Here is a 22,888-nt window from a genome sequence, read left to right as displayed (position 1 = left end):
TCGCTTTCTCTATAGAGCTCTCTCTGCGCACTTGGGTGGCTTTGTTTGTCTGTGAGCACAGGAAGGCACCAGTGCCACGGACATGCAGCAGCGCCTGTGCGGGTGTGCTGGTGTGTGTGTGTGTGTAAGGACGGGATGGAGGCAAGAGGGGTGATGGTGGTGGCGGGGAAGCAGCAACAGATTACCAGTGACACAATGAAAGAAACGAGAAGCGGCGAAGAAAGGCACTGAAGGCGACTTCAGCTCACGCCTGCGGCCCTGCTGTTAATGCTGCGCTACGGCGGCGATGCACTCTCATTCGTAGCGAGACGCAGGCACCGACACCCCCCCCCAAAAAAAAAAAACAGCAACCAATAGCAGACAAGGAAAGAGCCCCGCCCCGTGGGTGATGTGTGCCGCCCGCGACGTGAATCCACAGAAAGAGAGAGAGAGTAGATGAAGCAGAAAGAGCGACAGGCATGTAGAGGTGCTCCCTCACAAGAATGGTCATGGCCATCTTCACGCGCGTATGTGCCGGTGCTGGCGCCCCCCCCTCCTGCATGGGTAGGCACATCCAGATCAGGCACGGGGGTAAACATCGGGCCGCAGCTGCGCAGGATAGATGCTCCTGCATGCTTGGCCGCTTTGCATGCATCCGTCCCTTCCCCTCTCTCTTATTCACCAAGTAGCAGTCATCGCAACTCGTGGGCGCGACAGGGCTGTCCCCCTCCGCCGCTGTCGCTGCTCTTGCTGTCACAGAGCCGCCACAGACAGAGCCGTCTTTCCGTGGAGGCATTGAGCGACGCACCAGGTGTGTGTGGGAGTGGGGTGGGGGGGGAAGGAAAGCAGGCTGGGGGGGGGTTGGCGGCTGACACTGTGAAGCAAACTGAGCGCATCTCTGCCTTGCCGAGACGGTCTTCGTCTCCGCTTGTGGCTGCTGAACAGATGCGGGAAGAAAAGCGAGCAGAGCACACGTTACGCGCGCTCCGTAAAGCGGTGAGGATCCGTGAGAAGACGGCACACATGCAGATACGCATACACGTCCAGGGTATACACGCTCCTTGTCGGACACGCCACCGTCGCTTACGTGCACATCCGTGCAGGCGGGTGGCAGCAGGATGAGCTGAAAGGAGGAGGGGAGGGGAGGGAGGTGGTGGTGGTGAACACCAGCATACAGACACACAATGCGAGAGCGAAGGCATGCAGAGAGGCTTCGTGTTCGCTCTACGTTGGGTACTCTCCCTCCGACTGGCCCTCGCGCCGCAGCTGCTCCGCCATTACAGCCGCCAACACCTGCTGCAGCCGCAGCTTTGCCACCTCTAGCTGCGCCGCATCCAGCTGACGGACCGCCTCCTCGACATCTCCGCGAAAGCCCCGGTAGGGACGCGTGCCGGTAACCACAGCGCTGCTCGCCGTCGACTCCACAGCCCCGCGACGCGGTGCAGACGCGATCCAGCCCATCAGCGACTCAAGTGGTCTGCTGCCGCCGGCCGAAAATGCGCGGTGAACAGAGGTAGCTCTTGCCGCGGCGGCGGCTGTCGACGGCATTGACGTCGTTGACAGAAAGGGGGCGCTGAAGGACGGCAGCACCAGACGCCACAGCGCCTCTGAAACGCTAATCGAGCTCCACTTGTCTTTGCACGCGCGCATCGTCGTCGCCGCGGCCGCCGTGGTGCCCATGATGTTAGATGCGGCGGTAGAGTCATCGTAAAGCATTCGTGCGCACGTATGCGCATCTTCGGCGCCGACTGCGCTGGCGTCCTCATCGCTCTGCACGCCTCCCCGCTGGTGCTGGATAACGAGGCCCTCGTCGTCTTCAGCCCTGTACGTCTCCTCCTCGTCCGGTGCTGTGAAGACCCAGCTCGGCTGCGCACTAGAGTCCAGCGAGATGCCGTACAAGTCCTCCGATGCACCGCCGCCGGTGACGCCGAGCAGCGATGCCAAGCACGGCAGCGTGCACTCCTCCGCCGAGGCGCACGCCGGTGGTGACGTCCTGCTCGTCGCCGTGGAGGCGGAGAGGGACTTCCAGTGGTCACTGCTCGTCCTCATCCCCTCGCTGGGGTTGTACAGAGGGTAGCTCGGGCGACACCCTTCCTGGGCCCTCCGTGGAAGGCGCGAGATCGAGCTTGCCGACCGCGGCGCTGAGTCACTGGCGAGGACGCCGTTTCCGTAACCGCGTATTGCCGCCTTGTCACCGTGTTCACTGCCATGACTGCTGAAGTACGTCTTGGGCAGCGCCGGCGAGAGCGGATGGAAGTTGCCAAGTGCCGTCACCGCCATGACCTTCACTTTTGACAGGAGTCGCGCGAGGAAGAGGGCGACAGCGAGGTGGACAGAGGGGATCTCCTTGCGAGTTTCCGCCTGCGCTGTCTCGGGTGGCTTGCAGCCATTTTCGGCAGCGGGGGCCAAAACACCTAGCGGCTGCGACTCGTTGCCGCTGTAGAGAGCATGCGAGGTGAAGGGGCCGTACACGGCTGCCGCGCCTCCATCCCGGCGAATGGCAGTGCTGCGGCAGCTGTGGCTCAATATCGCCTTCCAGTGCTCGTGCTCCGACTCCACCGTTGCTTGGGCAGCCGCCGCCTCCACTTCGTCTCCCTCCTCGTCCGTGTACGAGACTTTATCTGCCACTCGTGCGGACAGCGGCGAGGGCAGCCGCTCGGTAACCTTTCGGATCTCGGCGCACCGTACCTCACCGCAGCAACGGCAGAAACGCATCTCACGACTGCCCATCAGGTGCTCCTCCATGAGCAGCACAGCCAGGGAGCACGCTGCATCGTCTTCCTGCTGCCGGGAGCGTGCCCCGGAGCTCGACAGGTTTTGTACGCCACGGACGCCCGCGTCTCTCCAGAGGGACGAAGAGGCTGCCGACAGCTGAGGGAGAGCAGCGACAGCGGGCTTACATGGAGTGACGGCGAGGGCGCTGCTTTCATTGCTGGTACTCCCCAGGGTCGTGGAGACCGTTGTGGGTGCGCGTCGGCAGTGACTTGACGAGATGCCGTCACAGACCAAGATCTCGCCGTCTCCGAGGGTCTTTTCGTCAGCGCACAGGCTGGAGATCCCGGCAGAGACTAGCTCGCCTTCGCGCCGATTTCGCCTTTCGCTAGCGCTACCGACACTATCGGGATGAATCATCTCAGCGGTGGCCCCCGTTACACGCCAACTCACGCTCGAGGGACGCCGCCGCTGCTGCTGTTGCTGCTCACGCTGTCTATGACTGAACGAGGCAGCCTGAGACAGGTACGAGTCTGATGCGTTGTTCACGCAGGAGTGTCGTTGCTCCTGCCGCGGCGACCTTGATGCCGTCGGTGAGGACGCCGAGGTGGCTGCAGCGGCTGCGGTAGATCCAGTGACGCCACCGCACTGCGAATGGCCGAAAAGATGCTGTGCCGTATTCGGAGGGGAGCTCTTGTAAGCGTGGGCGGCTGCTTCGCAGTCGCTGAGCGCCGTGGTGACGTCGAATCCACCTGGCATGGCGTTCATAGCAGATGAGGTTCCTTGGAGAGAGTTATCCAAGCCGTCGACGCTTTCCATCGAATAGTGGGGGGCTGCCTCATACGGGGCAAGCTGACCGCATGCCAGACACATCCACACCAAAGAGGCCGCGTAGGGGCGCGGGCGCGGCGGACAGAAGCGCGGCTGCGTCTGCAGCTCCATCTGGCAGACTCGAGAGTTGGGGCCGAGCGGGATAAAGAGGGCGATGCTCGCGGCACTGCTACCGTTCTCTTTTTGCGCCTCGCGTGCCCCGCCCCGCGACGAGAAAACGGGCAGACTCGGCAGCGGAGCTCAGCCCGGCTGGCGCCACAGGAAAAGGTGTTGGGTGGGGTGGGATGGGGTGTGCCCTTGCGCAGCAAGACATGCAGTCTCGCAGACGGGTCCACAGCACCAACCCCCCACCTCCAACAACAAAAAAAAATCAAGCGAGACGGCGGAGATGCTGAGGCACAGGGGAGAACATCAAGCGCGAGTTCGACAAGAGGCGTCCGCCCCCTCCCTCCAAAAAGCAAAGCACACACGCACACGCACACGCACACGCACACGCACACGCACACGCACACGCACACGCACACACGCACACGCACACGCACACGCACACGCACACGCACACGCACACGCACACGCACACGCACACGCACACGCACACGCACACGCACACACGCACACGCACACGCACACGCACACGCACACGCACACGCACACGCACACGCACACGCACACGCACACGCACACGCACACACGCACGCACACGCACACGCACACGCACACGCACACGCACACGCACACGCACACGCACACGCACACGCACACGCACACGCACACGCACACGCACACGCACACGCACACGCACACACGCACGCACACGCACACGCACACGCACACGCACACGCACACGCACACGCACACGCACACGCACACGCACACGCACACGCACACGCACACGCACACGCACACGCACACGCACACGCACACGCACACGCACACGCACACGCACACGCACACGCACACGCACACGCACACGCACACGCACACGCACACGCACACGCACACGCACACGCACACGCACACGCACACGCACACGCACACGATCACCCCCACCCAAGCAGGGTGCACCAACCAGACAACGAAAGAGAGACGGAGAGCAGATACGGGGCAGCGGAGTAGCATGAGGAGAGGCGCGCGCCTGAGACATGCACTTGGGCTCGGATGATGGTGAGCGCGCGTGTACGTGCATGTGCGTGCGCATGCGTATGGAAGGGGCACGCGGTAGAAAAACGGAAGAGGACAGGGCGAGGAAAGGGGAGAGGGCGAGGGGAGAGTCACTGCAGAGGTGCGGCGTGGCTTCGCGTGGATTCCTCAGAGTTGCGCGCGCTGACAGAGAGCTTGAGAGGCAGTGAAGGGTGGGGAGGGGAGGGGGGAGCAGCCAAGAAAAACATGTTCGAAGCACACGTGTGCTGGGCTGGTGTGGGTGCTAGGACACTTGTGAGCAAGGCCCAACACCGAGTCGTCTCGCCACCGAGAGAGAGAGAGAGAAAGAGGCGAAGAGAGAGCCTCCCACACGTTCTCTTGCTGTTGTTCTTTGGCACATGTATGCCGTTGCTATGCATTGAGCGCGCACGCGACAGACTACGGCTATGTGTACATGGAGAGATAGTGAGGCGGCAGCGTACAAGCGGAAAGAGAAAAGGGCAGGGGAGGGCACCTACGGCGTGAAGAGCCAGACGGTGGCTTCCTCTCGTGACGGACGCCATCACCTCGCCGACATGTCGCACGAGATTGCAAACACAACGACGTCAAAAAAAAGCGAGAGCGGCAAGGAACGGATACCGCCTCCTCACGCCCATCCGCGCAGGCACATACGCGCGTCTACTTTTCATTTTCCGAGTTTCTTATCGCCGCTTCTTTCGCGCCGCCGCCGGTGCGGCGACCTTCGCTTCGATGTCTCGCAGCGCCGCCGCTGTGTCGCCGACCTCGGCGACATCGTAGTTGGGAGTGATGACGAGCCCCATCTGCTCAGACAGCTGCGCACCTGTCGCGGCGGTAAAGCGCTTCAGCAACGCACGCATGAGGACTTGCTGAGCCGCTGTGGCAACTCCGCCGACGGGTTCTATCCGATCGAGCACCGACGTGGCCGCTGACTCGTCGTCGTAGCCGTCCGCATCAACGCCGTTTCTGTCCTGTGTGTTCTCGTCCTCGTTCTCCTGCCTGCAGGCTTTAATCGTCTTTGTGGGAGGCGATCGCGAAGATGTCGTGCCTGCTCGACCGCCAGCCTTCCTGTGCAACTTCGGGGAGGGCGGTGCTTGTCTTTGCAGGGGCCAGCGACGCGCTACCCACTCTTCTAGTCGCGCCGCTATGACGGTTGGCACACGTGCTGCGGCAGCGCCTAGTGCTGTCGTCGACGCCACCGATCCGGGCTCATCTGCCGCTGGTGAGGCTGAAAACGGGGCCCCGCTCGGGTACAGCGCCGGAGCGTCAGCTAGAGTGAACGGGGGCACGTTCAGTAGCGCCACCGCCTCTGTCGCAGTGGTCGCGGCATCGGTGTTGGTGCCTGAGATGATGGGCCGGCTGCCGAACTGTTTCCAGCGCGTGTGCATGAGCTTGGCCGCCAAGTTCCTCATTGTCGCGGCCGCCGAAACGCGAGCCCCAGGAGCGCCGTCGCCGCTGATGCCGGAGAGTAGCATTGGAGTGAGGGACACCAGCAGCGCCGCTTCGTAGCGGTGCGCCGAGACGTCGATCAGCTCCGACGACAGATCATCCGCGGCCTTGCGCGCCAGAAGAGAGCGTAGCAGCGGCAAGTCGCTCGGTGGCGCATCACGTATCCTGTCCCCATGCTCGCGACGCGCGGGTGATCTGTGTGGGGAAGCAGGAGAGCGACCAGCGATGTCACGCGTTGTTGTTGCGAGGGCCGGTGCGCGCTGACGCGGCGCGTCCTTGCCAGCCCCTTTTACACGTTGCTCGTCCGTGCCGATGCTACCGCCGGTGCACCGCTCGATCACGGCAGGTAACTCGCTGAAACTGGCCGCCCCCTTCCCAAGAGATAGACGAGGGGGCGCGACATTCCCTTCGTCATTGCTGGGGGTGCGACTGGAGTTGCCAATGCTGTCGCTGAGCCCCCCGCCGCCTTTCGCGCTGCTGCGTGGCTTGCTGCTCTCGTCGTAGGTGTCGTCGCCGCCGTCGTTGACCACCTCCACGGCGTCGCCGGTGCTGGGCATCGAGAGTGGGTACACCACAAATTGCTGACACTCGAGGAGGAACACCACATCCATCTGCGACAGCCGAGGCGGCAGTGCCGGTGCCCTACCGCACGATCGGAAGTCCTGCGAAGCCGCCATGAAGGCGTTCGCGGCGGAGACGGAGGAGGGCTTGTTGCCCTGCTGCGTCGGCGGCAACGCGCCCCCAATCGACCCACCTGGGAACGAAACACGAGGCAGCACGGTGCAGCCAGTGCGGCTCGCCTTCGTCCTGGGTGAGCTGTTTGACTTGTCCGTCTCTGGCGGGGCGTCTCCAGACATCATGCCGTAGCTCCGCTTTACTTCCTCGAGGCCTTGGTGCGGGTGCGTTGCGGGCTTGTCAGTGACCGACGGCGGCAGCAGCAGACGGCTGTAGGCGCTCAGGACAGAGGCGGCGTTGTCGCCGTCGCTGATGGCCCCACCTTCCTCGCCGACTGTGCGATGCGCGCGTGCAGCGCCACTGGTGTCCTCGTTGCCAGCTGCTGATGCGGATGCAGACGCCGTGTGGAGTTCGCCGTAGAGGCGAACAAGCTCATCTTCGAAAGAGCACAGACCGAGGTGCAGTAGGCTCACCTCCTCGCTGAGCAGGATTGGAAGAACGCCAGCGCCACCACCGTTGCTGCCACGAGCGCCGCCCTCGGCTCGCCGCTTCAGTCGTCCGCGAGACGATGTCGCGGTGAAGGCGGACCCAGACAGTCGCTGCGCTTCAAGGGCGTTGTGCCACAGCGTCATCTCGCTGCAAGGCGGGTGCCGCTGCAACTCCCACTGCTGGCGCCGGTGAGCCGTCACGGCCCGCGTCAGGTACGGCAGCGCGCCATCTCTCACCGATTCGTCTGCTCCACCGCTTTTTCCACCTCTGCGCGTGACAAGTGCTTGGGACTGCGCAGCGACCTGCTCAAACAGAAGCGCCCTGGCGCGCTCCTGCTGGTGGTGGCGCCGCTCGCTTACCTGCAGCTGTCGCCGCTCCGTGCTGATCATGGCGTCGATGCGGCGATCGCTCAGCTGCAGCGGTTGCGTGCGGGTCGACACCAGAACTTCATTCTTGGCGAGACTCTCGTCCGCGTCATCCTCACCATTGCAGCGCCTTCCATCTGCGGTGCCCGAGGCAGCGGTGCGCGCTTGGGCGGTCGCCACGGAGCCGACTGTGGACGCCAGCTCTGTGCCGGTGGGGTCCAGCAGCGCCACAAAGTTGTCGGTCGCCAGGACCAGGCGCGGCACAGGGAAGAAACGCAGTACCTCGCGTTTGCGACGCGCCATCATCGACGTCCTAACACTTGCAGATTGTCGCCGATCGACCGCTTCGTCGTTGTCGTGATCATCCATGTTGTCCGCGAAAGTGTACGCTTCCCTCACGTCACCGTGCCCTCCGCGGTTGAGAAAGACAACTCGTCGGAAGGCGTGCGGGTTTGGCCGGTACGTGGGCGGCACGCAGCCGTACCACTCGAGAAGCTGCAGCATCGCCGGCGTATGAGCATAGTCGAAGGCGGTCAGCCCGTGCGCGTTCACTCGGAGCATGCACCGCAGAAACTCGCGCGGCACGGTCCCGGCGTACGCCGAGGAAGAGGAGCCGCGAGAGCGATGCCGAAACTGCTGGCTCGAACGCGTGCTTCGCTTCTGCTTGTCATGGCCGATATACCTGACATCGCTACACAGGTGAGCGTCATCATCGTTGAGGTCGTCCTCGCTAGAATCGCCGTCGGGCGACGCGGGAGGCTGGCCGATTGGGAAGCGACCCGGCCGCCCGCTCACTGGCTCTGGGTCAAGCTCATTGGACACGAACCAGAAATGACAGTACTCGAGGTAGTACTCCGCCAGCTGGCACTGGTCGTGAAGGACAAGCAGGTGGAGCAGCGTGTCAAGATGTGCCCGGGTCTGGTAGCGAAGGCTGAGGGCGACCTCCTGCCGCGCATACGCATCACTGGAGTGCTGCTGTGGCGCCGCTGCTTCGGCGCTGCTGGGGGCGACGGTGCCAGCCAGGAAGAGGTCAAGTACGGGCACCGAGAGAGCCACTCGCTGATCCAGCAGGAACATGATTGTCTCGAGCGTGGCGCTGGAGGGGCGAGGCGAGCGAAGGAGCCGAGTCGAATGTAGAGCCCAATCAAGCTGGAGGTACATGAAGTAGACCGGCTCTGGCTCCACCACCGCCGGCGGCGTTGGACTGGACGGTGCCGGCCCGCTAGCCTCCTTCGCTGCAGCCGATGCCTTCGTGGGAAGCGAAGTCTTCGCCCGCCCTCGGCGCTGCACGACCTGTCGCGCTGCAGTCTTCTCCCCATCGGCGATTGCCTGGTGGCTGTCTTTAACGGGGCCAACATCACCAATCTTGCCATCTAGGGTGATGCGGCGTTGAGCGGGCGGCCGCGGCAGCTGTGGTAGTAGTGACGGTGTGCGGCGCGGCTGCACCTCTACTCGTGTACCTGGCGCGGTGGCCGCCTCGGCGGTGCCCGCGGTGGAGGCCGACACGGCCCTCGCGCTGGATTGGACCATCGGCAGCTTCACTGAGCAGGCAGCCGCGCCGAGGCCCCATGTCACCGCTGTTACGCACCGGCGTCGCTCTTCGCCCGGGGCGAGACGACGGCGTCCGTTCTGCACGCAGCTTTCCATGAAGCGCAGCTCAGCATCCGCGACGGCAGCGGCACTCTCCTCCTCCTTATCCTCGCTCGCCTTGGGTTGTAGTAGCGGCGCGTCTGCGAGTGGCAGTGTGAGGCTTCGCTCATCGGGCGTCTCTACAATGTCCACAGCCAGTGCTGGCGATGTCCGCTTCGCCGCTGGCGAGACGGGCGAGGTCGGCGTTTCCGGAGTCAGCACGGCCAACCGAGCCACGCCATCCGCTGAAGGCGTGGCGGACGCGGTGCTAGCGGAGAAGGGAGTCTTCGTAAGCTGGTGCGCGGCTGTCGCATGCGTCTCCACCTTTGACGAAACAACAAAGACCTGCGGCGACGGTGACATCACGCCGCTGCCGACCCGTGCAGAACTTGACTTCCTTAACTTCTGAAAGGACCCCAAGAGTTCCTCGGCTCCGGCGGGCACTGCCGCGGCGGGGGCCACGATGTCTGGCGCAGGCGACACGCCCTCCGGCATCCCGCTCTTCACGTCTACGCGGTCATAGCGCATCGGGGTCATCTGTGCGCGCACCTCAGGGGGTGAGGACGTGTACAGGAACCGCAGCGTTTCGATGCTTCCTGCGGCGACCGCAAGCAGGTCGACATGACGCTCTTGCAGTGCCTCGCGCCAGAGGAGGCGCTGCAGCCGCTCGAGCACGAGCGTTGCCTGCGACGTGGTGCTCACGCCGGCAAAGGACGGGTAGCTGTCGAGAATGGTCTTCGAAACCGCCTCCATTGCACGCGCGCTCACGTCCATGGACGAGTATGCCCTTCCAAAGGTGCCGGTCGACGACAGCGTCTGTTGCTGGGACTGGATGTTGCCGATGTGCGTGAGCACGATGTCTGGCAGGCGAAGCTGCAAGAGGTGCCGCAACATGTCCTTGTCGTCGTAGCGCACGGCGAGCTCGATGGTGTCCCACAACAAGGTGCCAGACAGCCCATGCAATGGAGGCTCGCCAACATCCGTCAACGCAGCGAAACTACCTTTCTTTGTCACCTCGTGCAGCGGTGACGACGCGCTCTTGGTGCGCTGCCCACTCCCAGAGGCTGCCGCGGCAGTAGAGGAGAGAGTTCTCGCATCTGCCGACACGTGCGACGATGGTTTGCTGCCCTTGCTCATGAGCGTCTCAGCTGCAGACATGGCCATGAGCTGCAGGAAGAGGTTCGTGCGGCGCACAACATGAGACCAGTTCGGTATCGCCGATGGCACAGTGCGTTCCTTTGACCGTTTCTTTACCATGCTCGACGATCTCGTCGAGCCGGCAAGCGACTGCGGCGGCGATGGCGTCACCTGCGGGCTCTGTGCACGCACACCACTGTGAGACGCCTTCAACTCCTCGGCACTCACCTCCTCGCGGACGGCGGCGCACATGACGAGGTAAATTGGCACTGCCGGCGCCCCCGGAAGTACGACGTGCAGCAGCTCGCTCCACGCCTTTGCCGTCGTCCGCACGGCGGTGTCCAGCTGGCCCGTGAAGTGCGCGTACAACAGATTCGTCCAGAGCGCGTTCATGCAGTCAGGGCTCGTCAGGAAGCCCGATGCGATGCTCACGTTGTCCATCGCAAGCTGCAGCGCTGGCAGTGGGTGGATGTTCGGGTACACACCCCGCAGGAAGGCTCGCCGCGCGGGCTCGTTCGGCATATGCGTGAGCAAGGCACGCACGGTGCCGATCTCATGCGCAGGGTAGTAGACGCGGGTGGCGAGCAGCACTCGTACCACGACGTCGGCCAGATTCGTGCTCAGGGAGCAGTTAGAGGTGACCGGAATCCCGGAGACGTCGTACACGCCAACACCGCCCTCACCACCTGCCTCGGTGTCACTGCCGTCGCCTCGCCAAGGCACGCTGCACGTTGTGCGCGAGCAGCGCCACGACTCATCTCCGCCTTGGCTGCGATTGTGAGAAGCCGAGGATACGGCTGCCCCGCTCTGCACTAGGACAGAGATGAGCGGCGCGTGGGCGATGCGCGCGGCCAAGGAGAGCGCGGTCTCCCCGTCACACGAGGGCTGGAAGAGCACCGAGCGCAGTGCTTGCCCGGCCGCCGTGGCTGCCGCTTGCGACTGTGGCGCTGACGGAGGTGAGGGCAGACGTAGGGCAGCGTCGCGGAGCATGTGCACCAGCGCCACACACGTGTCCACCAAGGCGCGCGTCTCTGCATCCGCGGCCGGGTCGTCGGTGCACGGCGGCTCCTTCAGCACACTCAGCGGCAGCTGCGACATGTCGTCGGCGCCGCGCATCATAACAGACGCAGCATCGCTCCCGAGCTCCCCGCGTAGAGTGTTGCTGGTGCTGCTGTCGCCACCGCCGCCGCCTCCACTTGTCCTGGCGAGCAGGTGAGCGTGCGTCTTGCGCAGCAGTCGTGTAGCGACGCTGTCGCCGCTTAGTGGGTGACGCGCACTTACCGGGATTGCCGCCGCGCCGAAGGCGCGCACGAGTCGGAGAAGCTGCAGCGGTGTGTACTCCACGCATGTGTAGAGAAGGACGACGCGGTAGCAAAGCCGCAGCGCCGCGATGAGTCGCGTCTTCAGTGAATCGGCCGAGAAGGACGGCGTGAGCGGCGACGTCCCGGTCTCTCTTCCCGCGACGCTGTTTGTCCTTGACACAGATCCGCCCGCCAGCACCCTGCGGTTGAGCGTTACCGCGCCCCCTGGAGCCACGGCGCTTGGCAAGAGGGTTACCTCCTCCGCCGAGGTGATGGTCAAGAGAGATGCGAAGGAGACTGTTGTAGCAAGCGCCGTCGCCTGCGGTGAGGGGGTGCACGGCCTCACCCCGCCACCGACGCGTGGAATGGCCATCGCGGCACTCGGGTGCAGGGTCTGCTGTACCTTCTCGTACTGCGCACACAGGGCATCCGCTTGCTCGAACACCGAGTAGCCCTGAGCGGCGGCGCCGTCGCCATCCTCGCCCGCAGCGTCGTTGCCTTCGTCGCTGCCGCTGCCGTCGTGGACGTTTCCAACGGTGCCTGCGGCCCGCCGGCCTCTTCGAGCAAATCCTGCGGCAGCTGCTCTGGTAGGCGCGAGCTGCATGCAGGGCAGACGTCGCCACTGGTGCAGGAGGCGGCGTGGGTGGCGCAGAAGCTGCTCGTTGAAGCAGTCGCTCTCAGCGCTCTCCTGCGGTCCGTCGAGGCGCCTGCCATCAAGGTGAGTGTCAGCGCGACGCAGAGTTGCCGGCGCACACCCCAGCAACGGAGCGCGGAGGCGAAGGAGCAAGTCGACACACCGCTGCCCAGCCGCCTCGCCAGCAGTCGTCCGGATCAACGCCAGCGACGCCGTCGCTGGCGCAGACGCCCCCGTTAAGGAGAGCTGAGAGAGGGACGCTTCAGAGCCAGCGCTGTACGGCCTGCGCTTGCAGTCGGCTGCGTAGCTGTAGTGCGTGATGGGCAGATCAGCTGCGCCGCTGCCGGCCATGGCAAGCAGCCAGGCATCACTGCCGGTGCTGTCGAAGAGCCCGTTCGACTGAGCACCGTGCTTCAGCAGCAGGCGCACCAGCGCCAAAGCCTCTGACAGCGAAGGGGCGGTCTTGGTCACGACACTGGAAGACGACAAGCCGGCGGAGGCGGTGAAGGTGAGAGAGTCTACAAGCGAGTCGCTGCCCGAGGCACCGCTGCCACACCTTGTCGCTACCACAATGCTCTCCTGAAGCGCTGTCCGCTGATATGGGTCGAGCCACGCCGGCTCCTTGTAGTCGACAAGAGAAGCAGCAGGGCAGATCGCCGTCGAGACCGTCGCGCCTGCGCCGCTGAAAGTAACGCCGTCTTCGACGTGCCTGTCCGAGTGCGAAAGCCGGGCCAAGGTGCTGGTGCCACATAGCTCCCGGGGGTTGATTTCCGCAACCGCGGGTGCCGCGCCGCTGCCTGCCAGCAGGAGAGTCTTGACAATGTGCAGGTTGCCGGAGCGCACGGCGAGGCGGTACGGAGTCCAGCAGATCCACAAGCCGGCATCCTCCCTGCTCTTGCCAGCACTGCCATTGGCGCCGCCGTAGTCACCGCGGCCTGCGCACGGAGAAGCCACTCCGACGACGGCGCGCACGCTGTGCACGACGACGTTACGCACCCGCGCAGCCTCTTCTTTCCGCGTTCCCTCTTTGGAGCGGTTGGCCTGCGGCGGCGGCGTCGTTGATTGCGGGACGCACGTATGCATGCCTTGCGCCGGTGCGTACAAAGGGTTCAGATTGTAAGTATCCACGAGGAACGCGACAACTTCCGGGAGGCCGAGCGTGGCTGCCAGCTGCAATACGGTGAAGCCCATCGGCGTCGTGAAAAGCGGCTCGTTGCCGATAACGTCAATGGAGTTGCGATCGGAGAATTCTCTTTCCGTTGCGTCTAAGTCCACCGTGCCGTCCCTGTTCCATGTGGCATGCTGCTCGACCACATCTCGGAAGCTCTGCGCCCTCGAGCGGGTGCGCACCGAAAAGGAGGAGTGCTTGCTGCTGCTACTCAGCGTGGCCGAGGTTGCCACTGCAGCCGCTGTGGCGGCCGCCGTTGTCAGCCTCACGTGCGCAGCAGGTTCGTTGATATGTGCCCTCACGTAGGCTGCCACGATGCTCTTGATTTCTTCGATGGCCCTTGCGCCGCCGTGAGAGCGGCCGTAAAGGCGAATCATACGCGCCACCTCAAGACTTAGCGTTTTGCGGTTCAGAGTCGCCTCTAAGGCGTGGCGGTAGTGCTCTGCCTCTTGCGCCGCGCTAGACGCGTCAGCAGAGAGCGCAGAGGAGTTCGACGCGCTCGCCGGCAATGCCGACTTCGGTTGCGCAGCCTTACCATGTGCGTGACTGCCAACGCCGGACTTGGGGACGAGCAGCATGCGGCAAAGCCAACCCATTGGTGCCTCCTCGAGCTCGCACTGCTGTTGCTGCTTCTGCCTGCGCTCGCCGCCCTTCTCTATGCCCACCGACAGCTGCGAGTAAGTGGAGTCGGTGGTCCTACTACTAAAGGCGTGATGAGCGCGCGATACCGCGGCGCGCTCGCGTTCGGCAGACGCTTCACTGTACATCCATTGCTGCAGACACAGCCACACGTCGCGGCAGAACAAAACTGCCCGCGTCGGCGCCACCACCGAGCCAGCGTGCTCTTGCAAGTAGCCAATCACGAGCTCCGCGTCCGCCATTGCTGTACTTCGTTGCACCCCCAGCACGGCGCTCTCCGCCGCCACTTCGCTGAGGTACACGCACAACTCAGGGAGCGCGAAGCCGCGCAGCAGGACGCGCAGAGCGTCGTTCGGCGCGATGGTGGGGCCGGCGGCGCGCGTGAGGAGGAGGCGCACGAAGGAGCCTCGATCCTGCGCCATCGCGGGGCTGCGCTGCGACGCGTTTTCGTTTCGCTCACTCGCCAGCACCGGGACAGTGCTTGCATCCGCAACGAAGGCTGGACGGACGTCGCCGTCGCACGTCTCGCTCCTCAGCAGCGCCCCCGAGCGCCGTCCGTCCGCCTGCTGCTGCTTGTACAGCTGCACCGACTTGCAAAATGCAGCGGTGCATGGAAACAGGCTGGGCGGGGCGGACAGCATCAACTGCACCACGGAGTCCAGATGCTTTCTGTGCGCCTGGTGCAGGGCCATGCAGGTACCTTCGATAAGAGGGCCACCAATCTGCGAGGGCGCCGATGCAGCGGCGGCTGCAGATGTACTGCATGACGCCTCTCCAGCATCTGTTATCGCAGTAGGCGCCTTGGGACCACCATCACCTCCAAACGCCGCCGCGGCGTCTCCCACTTCCAGAGTCTCCGCGCTGTCGATAAGCATGCTCACCAGCAGCTCGGCCGTGTCGGCTTGGTTATACTGCAGAGCGACGAGCAAGGCCGTTTTGCCATGCTTGTTCACAGCGTGCAGGGGCACTATACATGTCGCTGCCTGGTACGCAGGCGATGCACGTAACGTGGGATGCAGGGCTACCAGCCGCGCCACCTCCTCCTCACTGAACTGAACCAACATGTACTCCACCGCGAGATTCAGCCCGCGACTCGCAGCCAGGTGCAGCGCGGTGTCGCCGTGCTGATCGATCGCGCAGAGATCCAGCACTGCGCGGCCGCGGCGGAGTTCGTCCTTGCTGTACTCGAGGATGCGAAGCGCCGCCTCTTCCTGGCCGTTCGCCACCGCCGTGAGGAGCGGCGTGTAGTTGGTGTAAGCGGCCGCGATGTTCAGCTGAGCGTGCCACGACTGCAGAAGAGTGCGTATGATGCGCAGTTGCCCGCGCTCGCAGGCGAGGTGCAGCGGTGTGCAGTGAGTGCGCTCGTGAAGTATGTTGACATCCATAAAGGGCTTCTTGTGTGTCTCAGCCGCGGAGACGGTCTCTGTTGGCCGCGCCGGTGAGGCAGACGGTGCCGCGGTACCGCGTTGACTGGAGCCACAGTTCACGTGCTTTGCCGCTAACGATGCCGTCTTGGTGTCGGGTGCGGCGGTTGCGGCCGCGACAAGAGCTGCCGGTGGCGCCTCTGCCCTGCCGCCTGAGCCCTTACGCGCACTGATAGTGGCTGTTTTCCTCGGTTGGGTGCCGTTGAGCAGCGTCAGCGCGGCCGCCTCGCTGCCGAACGCGATGGCAAGGTGCAGCGGGGAGCTACCTTCGAATCCGCTCTCCGCGTCGATCCCGTCGCACTCCAGGAGCTTCTGCATGATGGCGGGCATGTTGTTGATGGCGCACCAGCACAGCGCAGTGGCGATGCCGGCGTGATTCAGAAGGACGGGCGACGTGGCGTACACGGCGCCGCCGCCGTTGTGGGACTGCAGCAGAGCCTCTGCAATCGGTGTGCAGCGGTTCGCACAGGCAAGCTCGAGGCTGAGCAGCCTCGTGATGCGATCCATGCAAGCCGGCTGCGCGCCCAGCTTCAGGAGGCGAAGAGCGACTGCGACGTTGTTGTGGCGGACAGCGATTAGAAGAGCAGCCTCGCCTGTCGGGCTTTGCAGGTTGAGTGCGTCGACGAGGAGCTCTCGGCCTGCGGAAGACGGCCGCCGTGCTTGCGCCTCACCCCCCAGCACATCTTCCTCTCGCCCATGCGACTTCGTCGAGTGCGGCGGATGCACTAGCTCTGCCGTGTTCTGTGCCTTCCGCGCCGTTGTGTTCGATGCTGATGCCACACAGAGTAGATCGTAGAGGCAGTTGAGCAACACCGTTACACAGGCTGTTTGCTTGCCGAGACGCGCGTTCAGCGAGGACATGCGCGCCTCCTCCGTGTCGACATCAACGTAGCTGCCTTCTTCTACGCCCTCGTCGTCTTGATCTCCGTTCTCGAGCACGACGCCGAGAAGCGCCACGTGCAGCGGGGTGTAGGTGGACCGTGAGGAGTAGTAGATGGCGGAGGCGTCGAGAAGGGCTCGCTGGCTTTCATTCGACAAATAAGGCACTGCTGGCGCCGATGTCTCGACCGCAGTGCCACCGCTTGGCGACGACGGCGACTGGGTCGCGAGTGAGCGGAGTCGGTAGTTGCGCAAGAAAACGGTGTTCGCCACCGCGTAGCAGCGCTGTAGCGCCGCGCGCGCCTCGCTCTCGATAACAAGCCCAAAGTACGAGAGAAGCTCCTCCACGGGAATGCGCTCCAGAAGCACTTGTACCACTTCCATGTAGCCAAGCGCACACGCTGCGTAGAGGGCGGCGCGGCGCTGCTGAGGCTGCTGCTGCCGCGCGTAGGCATCACAGGCGCTCTCCTCGTCGACACTGAGGTTGCAGAAGCACGTGAGCGGGTGTGTTGCGATGACGTACGCCATGGCCCGCTGCCGCGACGCGAGTGCCGCGCAGAGCGGCGTGAGGCGAGCATTTTCGGGAATGATGTCGTGCCAATACACGTTGGTTGAGAAGAGCGATGACGTCTCGCCGGCGCTGCTAAGCCCGATTCGCCGGTTTGCTAGACACCGCTGGCACTTCTGTGTGCGCCGGCTGCGCTCGCTAGCGTCGTCTTTGTCGGCCGCGCCGAGCGAGGAGGAGGATGGCAACGGATAGAGCTCATGAGCAGGGCAGTGGCAGCTGTGCCGGTAGATGCGGACAGGAGGGTAAAAGATGTCCGCGGGGTCGCTGTTGTTGAAGGCGGAGCTGCTTCCGGCTGTTGTGCCGGTGGCACCGCCTCCAGGAGTGTTCAGAAGACGCTGCACCCGCATCATCGCAGCGTGTGTACGGCGATCGCGCGAGCCGATAAGCAACAGCGACGAATGTGCCGGCGGCGCAGCACCTTGTGGCGCCGTTGCATCGACACCGTCGACCTCGCCCTCCTCGTCCTCGTCCGCCGCGTCATCGCCGTGGCCGAGGCTGTGCAGCTGCTGCTGTTGCTGATTCTTGTCACCGCTCCGCTTCGTCGCCGCGAGAAGTGACACATCTGTGAGCACCGAAAGCATCTCCGTGAATTTGACCGTGCTGTCCAGCAGCGCGATAGGCTGAGATGCCTGGAACGGCGGCACCACTGAGTGCGGCGCCTTCGCGCCGATCGGTTCGCTGACTCGCCGCTGCTGATGAGACATGCGCGCGGCTTTCCCGGCAGGCATGATCGCGTCAGCAGACGTGATCCTTACCGCTTGGCGGGGAGGTGGGGGTCCGAACAGCAGCTCAGCCGCGTCGAAGCTGAAACGCAGCACTGCATTCGATACAGATAGCAACGAAGACGGCGACGATGCTGACGAGGGCGGCGCGCTGTATTCCACTGGCGCGCGCCTGACTCTCCTTTCGCCTGACGTCAGTCCCGTCGGCTGAACCCCCTGCTGCTGCTGCTGCTTTGCCCACTTGCGTGTTTGATGGTCACGCCAGCTTCTCCAGCCACAATCGTTTAGCGACAGGGTCGCGGCTGGGTAGAGGCGAGGCTTCGGCGCCGGTGGTGGGGGTGGAGCTGATGCCGTGGCTGCGGTGGCTTCGGCTACGCTGCCGAGCCACAGGCCCAACGTGATCTCCTCGAAGTCGGTGTAGTTGTTGAGCCGCAGGCGCAGTGTGCCCGCTGATGGGTCGAGCAGCAGCCCCAGTACCAGCGTGGCCGCGACCTCACAGCGCACGCGGGTCAACGAAGCGAAAGGTGATGCAGGGAGAGAGGGAGAAGTTGCACCGCATCGGCTCTTCCTCGCGCGCTCGCTGGCCTGATTCGCCGCGGTCCCCTGCGCCGCTTCCGCTTGCTGCTGCTGCCGAGCCTTCGCGACTGCTCTCGTCACGTCATCTTGGCAGGCTCGTGTGATGATGGGCAGCCACATGTTCGTGCTCGCCGTCGCAGCAGCAGTGGCAGCGTTCGTTTCGGCGGCATGCGCTGGATTGCCATTGGCGGCTGCAACGCGATCGCGTGGAGCATCTTGCGCCGCTGTCGTCCCTGCCTCTTTCGCCGGCGCCGGATGCGACCAGCGCGGCAGTTCCAGCCGCAGATATACGGGGGCGGCGTTTGCACAAGCGTCCGCAGCATCTCCGTCCACGTGGTGGGGCGATGCTTGCATCGCCGTGACGGCACGAACGCTGTTTCGCTGATGCTTCCACACACCCAAGTAGAGAACATCGATATCGGCGTCGTCGTCGCTCGGTGTTGTCGATGCCTCACCGGGTTCCACCACCGCTGCCGTTGCCGTTGCTGGCGAGGCGTGCGCAGTAACGCAAGCCGACAGCAGGCGTGACGCCGCCACTTTTTCGTGGGCAATCACGGATACCGACACACCCGCCGACCAGGCGCCGCTCCCGCTTCCGCCCCTCTCCTTATCCTGTGCCGCACCCCCCGCGCCACATTCGTGGCCTAGATGCGTCACGACATACGGCTGAGAGGGGCTGTGCGTGCACCCGTTCGCCTGAGCGGCGGTGATGGGGTTGCACAGCCCGACTATCACACAATTCTCGCACAGTCGGTGCATGGCGTCCTCGGAGAGAGGGCTGCTCGCGCCACGTGCGAGCGCTTCGCTGCCGATGGCGAGCGGCGTTGCACCAAGGTAATCGGCCGCGTGCATGGCTACAAGATACTCCACTGACATCTGGACCTCATAGTAGAAGCTGGGCTTGGCTGGCGGCGGCGTTGCACGATGGACGTAGAGACTCGCCAGGTTCTCAGCTGCGGTACCAGTGCCGCCGCGCCGGGGGTGGTGGTCGTCCGACCTGTCGCCGCCGTCGTCGTGGTCAGAGACGCTCTTGTCCGCCGCCCCGGCCGCGGAGCTACCGTACAGGGTGCGCAGTGCTCGCCGCTGCTTTGCATCTTGCGCGGCTCGACGCACATCCTCTAGCGGCATGGAGAGCGAGTAGCGAAACGGCAGGGCTGACATCAGCAAGCCGGTGGCACTGCGCGCCTGCCACGGATTCATGAGCCGGTGAAGGTGAGCTCCGCGGGCGGTTTGACGTTCCCCATTGCCGTTGCTGCTGCTACCGTAGTGCCCATGCTCTTCCACGAAATTGGCCTGGCTGATATTTGCGTGCACGTACCACGAGCTGGCCATCATGTCGATGGCCGTGTCAGACCGCATGAGGAGCGCCGTGATGGGCCGGCTACGCGGGGACAGCGAGCTCAGGCTGCGGTTGAGGCGCCCACGCAAGTTTTCGTCGGGACGGCAATCGTCTTCCCCAATCCCAATCAGCGTGTTCACCCGTTCGGCGAGAGAGATGAGCTCCCTGCTGGAGTGCTTCGCCCCTCCCTCGTTGCCGGTGCCGCGCGCGGTACCCAACGCGGTTGTAATGGCGGTGGTGGGCTGCAACGGGCCATAGCTCCACGCATCTACGCGCTGCAGCTGCGGCGTCGTGAATGCTGGGCACATCTGGCAGCGCAGTGGGCACAACGCGCCCGCAGTCAAGGCGTCCAGCTGATGTTGCTGCAGGATCTGCACGAAGGAATATGGGGCCGCCACTGCAGAGGCGAGCGGCGCTTCTCTGTGGTCTGTGCGAGGGTTCGCGGCAGCCGCGCCTTGCAGGAGCGGGGGCGCCTTGGCGTGCAGCCGAGCTAAATTCTTGCCGCTGCTCCCGAGCCCGTGCATGGTGCTTGCGGCCGCGGAGGAGGCGCCGTCGCCGCTGCTCGGCCGTGCCTTGACTTTGCCCAGCAGCGTCTCCCATTGTGCGTCTTGTCGCTGCCGCTCATACTGCAGCATGGCGTTGCGCACTGCAAGGAAGAGTTGTAAGCGATGAAGAGCGCCCTTGAGAAACACCGGCGGCAGCGGGGGAGCTGCTCGGGACGCGGCTGACATCGACAGCGCACCGAATGCCGAGACACCCGTGGAGCCGGTGATGCCGTCGTCGTCGGCGTCGCTGGCGTCTTCCGCCTTCTTCTTCATTCCGCCGCCGCGTGCCATCGACGCGTTTGCTGTCGTCACTGGCTTGCCGGCGTGGGTGGAGCGCTGAGAGCCGTGACGCCCACCGCGCAGTGCATCATCGTTGATGGAGGCCGACGCCGCGGCACTACCGAGGAAACAGCCCAAGGCAGCGAGCAGCTTCTCACCCTCTGCGCTCACGTCGAGTAGCTGGGCTTTGCGCAGCGCTGCGAGGGCCGACTCGTCGGCCTCGTAGTCGGCGCCGCCGGCGATGGTGCTCATGCTCGCTGCATCCGTGGCGTTCTCTTCCAAGGAGAGAGGCAACTTGTACGCGGGCTCCTGACTGCGGGCCGCAAGCACCTGCTCTGCTACGCTGAGGAACGCCTGTACGCGCTCCACCAGCGCTTGCTGGTATACGTAGCACCCGCGCGACGACATCACCGCTGTCGGTGCCGCGGCTATGTTCCATGGGGCGCTCATGAAGAGCAGCACGTGCAGCGCGTTCACATTCCAGCTCTGCTGCTCCACCAGCCGTGCCAGCACGTCGATCTGGCCGCCAAGGAGGCCCGCGAAGAAGCACGTGTGACAGTCCACCGGGTGGGAAAGGACGCTGCCGTAGGAAACGCTTGAGGAGAGAAGCAGCTGCGCCACGGCGTCGGCGCGGCCTTCGGCCACAGCACGCAGCAGCACGGGGCCCAGGTCTGGGAGAGCGCGCGACGAGCGTAGCGAGGCGTGCGCCTCACATGCGTAGACAAGGCGGCACGTGGTCGTCACCACATATTCCCGCGGGACGATGCTGAGAAGCTGCGAGATGGCGAGCGGGTCCATGACACGTTGAACGTACCACTCGACGAAGGCGCTGATGGAGTGCGAGCTCTGATGATGTGCGCCGTCGCCAGGGGGCCGTGGGGCGGCCTGTGGCGACGGCGACGCGGCAGGGGCGGCGGAGGTCACGTAGATCTCGGATGTGAACGGAGCGGGCTCCCGCAGCGCCAGAACACGGGCGGAAAAGGAGAGAATGAGCTCGTTGCGCAGGCGAGACGTCACCTCCGACACAGGAAGCGGCAGGCGCAGCTGTTGCCGCAGCCGTCGCACCCGCCGCTCCATTCCGACAAGCCGTCGCGAAAACTGCAAAGTCGGCTCGTTCATCGCGGGCTCACTTTCTCCATCTCCGCGCGCGCCACCGCCGCCGCCGCCGCCGGTGAGCGTGAGTGCATCATGTAAGTCCGCGCTGCTCCCTGCACCTATGCCGTCCTTCCTCACGTTGGCGCGCATTATGGACCCCGCCTTTGTGCTGCCGCCCTGCAGAGCGTCCGTGCTCTGCCGCCGCTGCTGAGCCAGCAGCGACGTCGCCTGACCTTCGACTAGAATCGAGTTGCTTAACCCCTCCACCTCCTCGAGCTTCAGCAGCACGTAGTACACCTTCTCCAAACGGCTTTGCAGTTTCTCCTGCTCCTGTGTATAGTGATGAAGCGGCGCGCCGCGTTTGTACAAGCGCAGGTGGTAGTGGAACGGAGAATACTTGTGCTGCTCCGGCGGCAGCAGCTGCTGAAGCTGTATTTCCGCCGTGGGTTGGACGGTGCCTCTCGTTGCTGTCGATGCCGACACGGACACTGCATGCTGGTGGATGTCCTCCTCGAGCGCGTCGTAGTAGGCGTGCAGAAGGCGGCTTCGGCCGCGGCAGAGTACGGCGTGCCGCTGCAGCAAACGCGTGGCCGCCTCGAGCACCTCCAGTGCCCTGTAGAGGGCCTGCTGACGGGACACCCCTGTAACGCCGCCAGGCCTCGCTCGACCACAGATGATGCGAGAGCCACAACAGTTCCTGCGCTGCACTGCGTCCGCCGCCTCAGCTGGGGCAGGAATCGACTTCACGACGGCGCGGAGCCACTCGTCGAACGCAGCGGTGGTGCACGTGCACGGGTTCAGCTTTTCCGGCAGTGCCACGGATGCGTCGGCTTGCTCGCCGTCTTTCAGCTCCATTAGCAGCTCAGGCGGCACCAGAGTCTGCTCTCGGCGCATCGCCAAGGAGTGCAGGCCACCCTTTGACAGCTCCGCCGACGCATCGGCTTCCCGCTCGTGCATGAGGTAAGTGATCGCCTCGACCTGCAAAGACTCGTTGAATGGTCTCTGCGGTGCGCACCGCACTGCGTCCGGCTCTCGCAACGCCATCTTAGGCGCCGTCTCCATGGAGGTGTGCATCTTGCTCGCACAGCCAGAGAATGGGTCTCAGCCGACAGTCGATTGAAGGAAACGAGGGAGGAAGAGGAGGGGCGCGCACACAGTGCCGTCGATGCGATGGGGATATTCGAGGAGAAGCACGCAACCCTGCGGTGCAGTGATCGGGGGTGGGGGGGGGGCAACAGAAGAAGCGAACTGAAAAGCGTGACAAGAACAGCTGTAAGAACGCAACAGGAGCTCAG

General features: G+C 64.3%; 3 protein-coding genes across 3 annotated transcripts; all 3 read right to left on the bottom strand.

The window, feature by feature from the left end:
• Positions 1–1,203: 1,203 nt before the first annotated feature.
• LINJ_19_1130 (hypothetical protein, unknown function) lies at positions 1,204–3,633 on the bottom strand (the record flags this gene model as incomplete). The annotated part of the gene is made up of 1 exon (XM_001465036.1): positions 1,204–3,633. One exon carries the CDS (start codon positions 3,631–3,633, stop codon positions 1,204–1,206), a length of 2,430 nt encoding a protein of 809 aa, XP_001465073.1.
• Positions 3,634–3,933: 300 nt separating this feature from the next.
• LINJ_19_1120 (hypothetical protein, unlikely) lies at positions 3,934–4,641 on the bottom strand (the record flags this gene model as incomplete). Its single annotated transcript, XM_003392381.1, has 1 exon — positions 3,934–4,641. The coding sequence occupies one exon, from the start codon at positions 4,639–4,641 to the stop codon at positions 3,934–3,936; it is 708 nt and encodes a 235-aa protein (XP_003392429.1).
• Positions 4,642–5,363: 722 nt separating this feature from the next.
• Positions 5,364–22,667, bottom strand: LINJ_19_1110 (conserved hypothetical protein; the record flags this gene model as incomplete). Its single annotated transcript, XM_001465034.2, has 1 exon — positions 5,364–22,667. One exon carries the CDS (start codon positions 22,665–22,667, stop codon positions 5,364–5,366), a length of 17,304 nt encoding a protein of 5,767 aa, XP_001465071.2.
• Positions 22,668–22,888: the final 221 nt, after the last annotated feature.

The sequence above is a fragment of the Leishmania infantum genome, chromosome 19 (genome assembly GCF_000002875.2).
Source record: "Leishmania infantum JPCM5 genome chromosome 19".
Taxonomy (NCBI): domain Eukaryota; phylum Euglenozoa; class Kinetoplastea; order Trypanosomatida; family Trypanosomatidae; genus Leishmania; species Leishmania infantum.
This window is presented reverse-complemented; position numbering and strand designations above follow the sequence as displayed.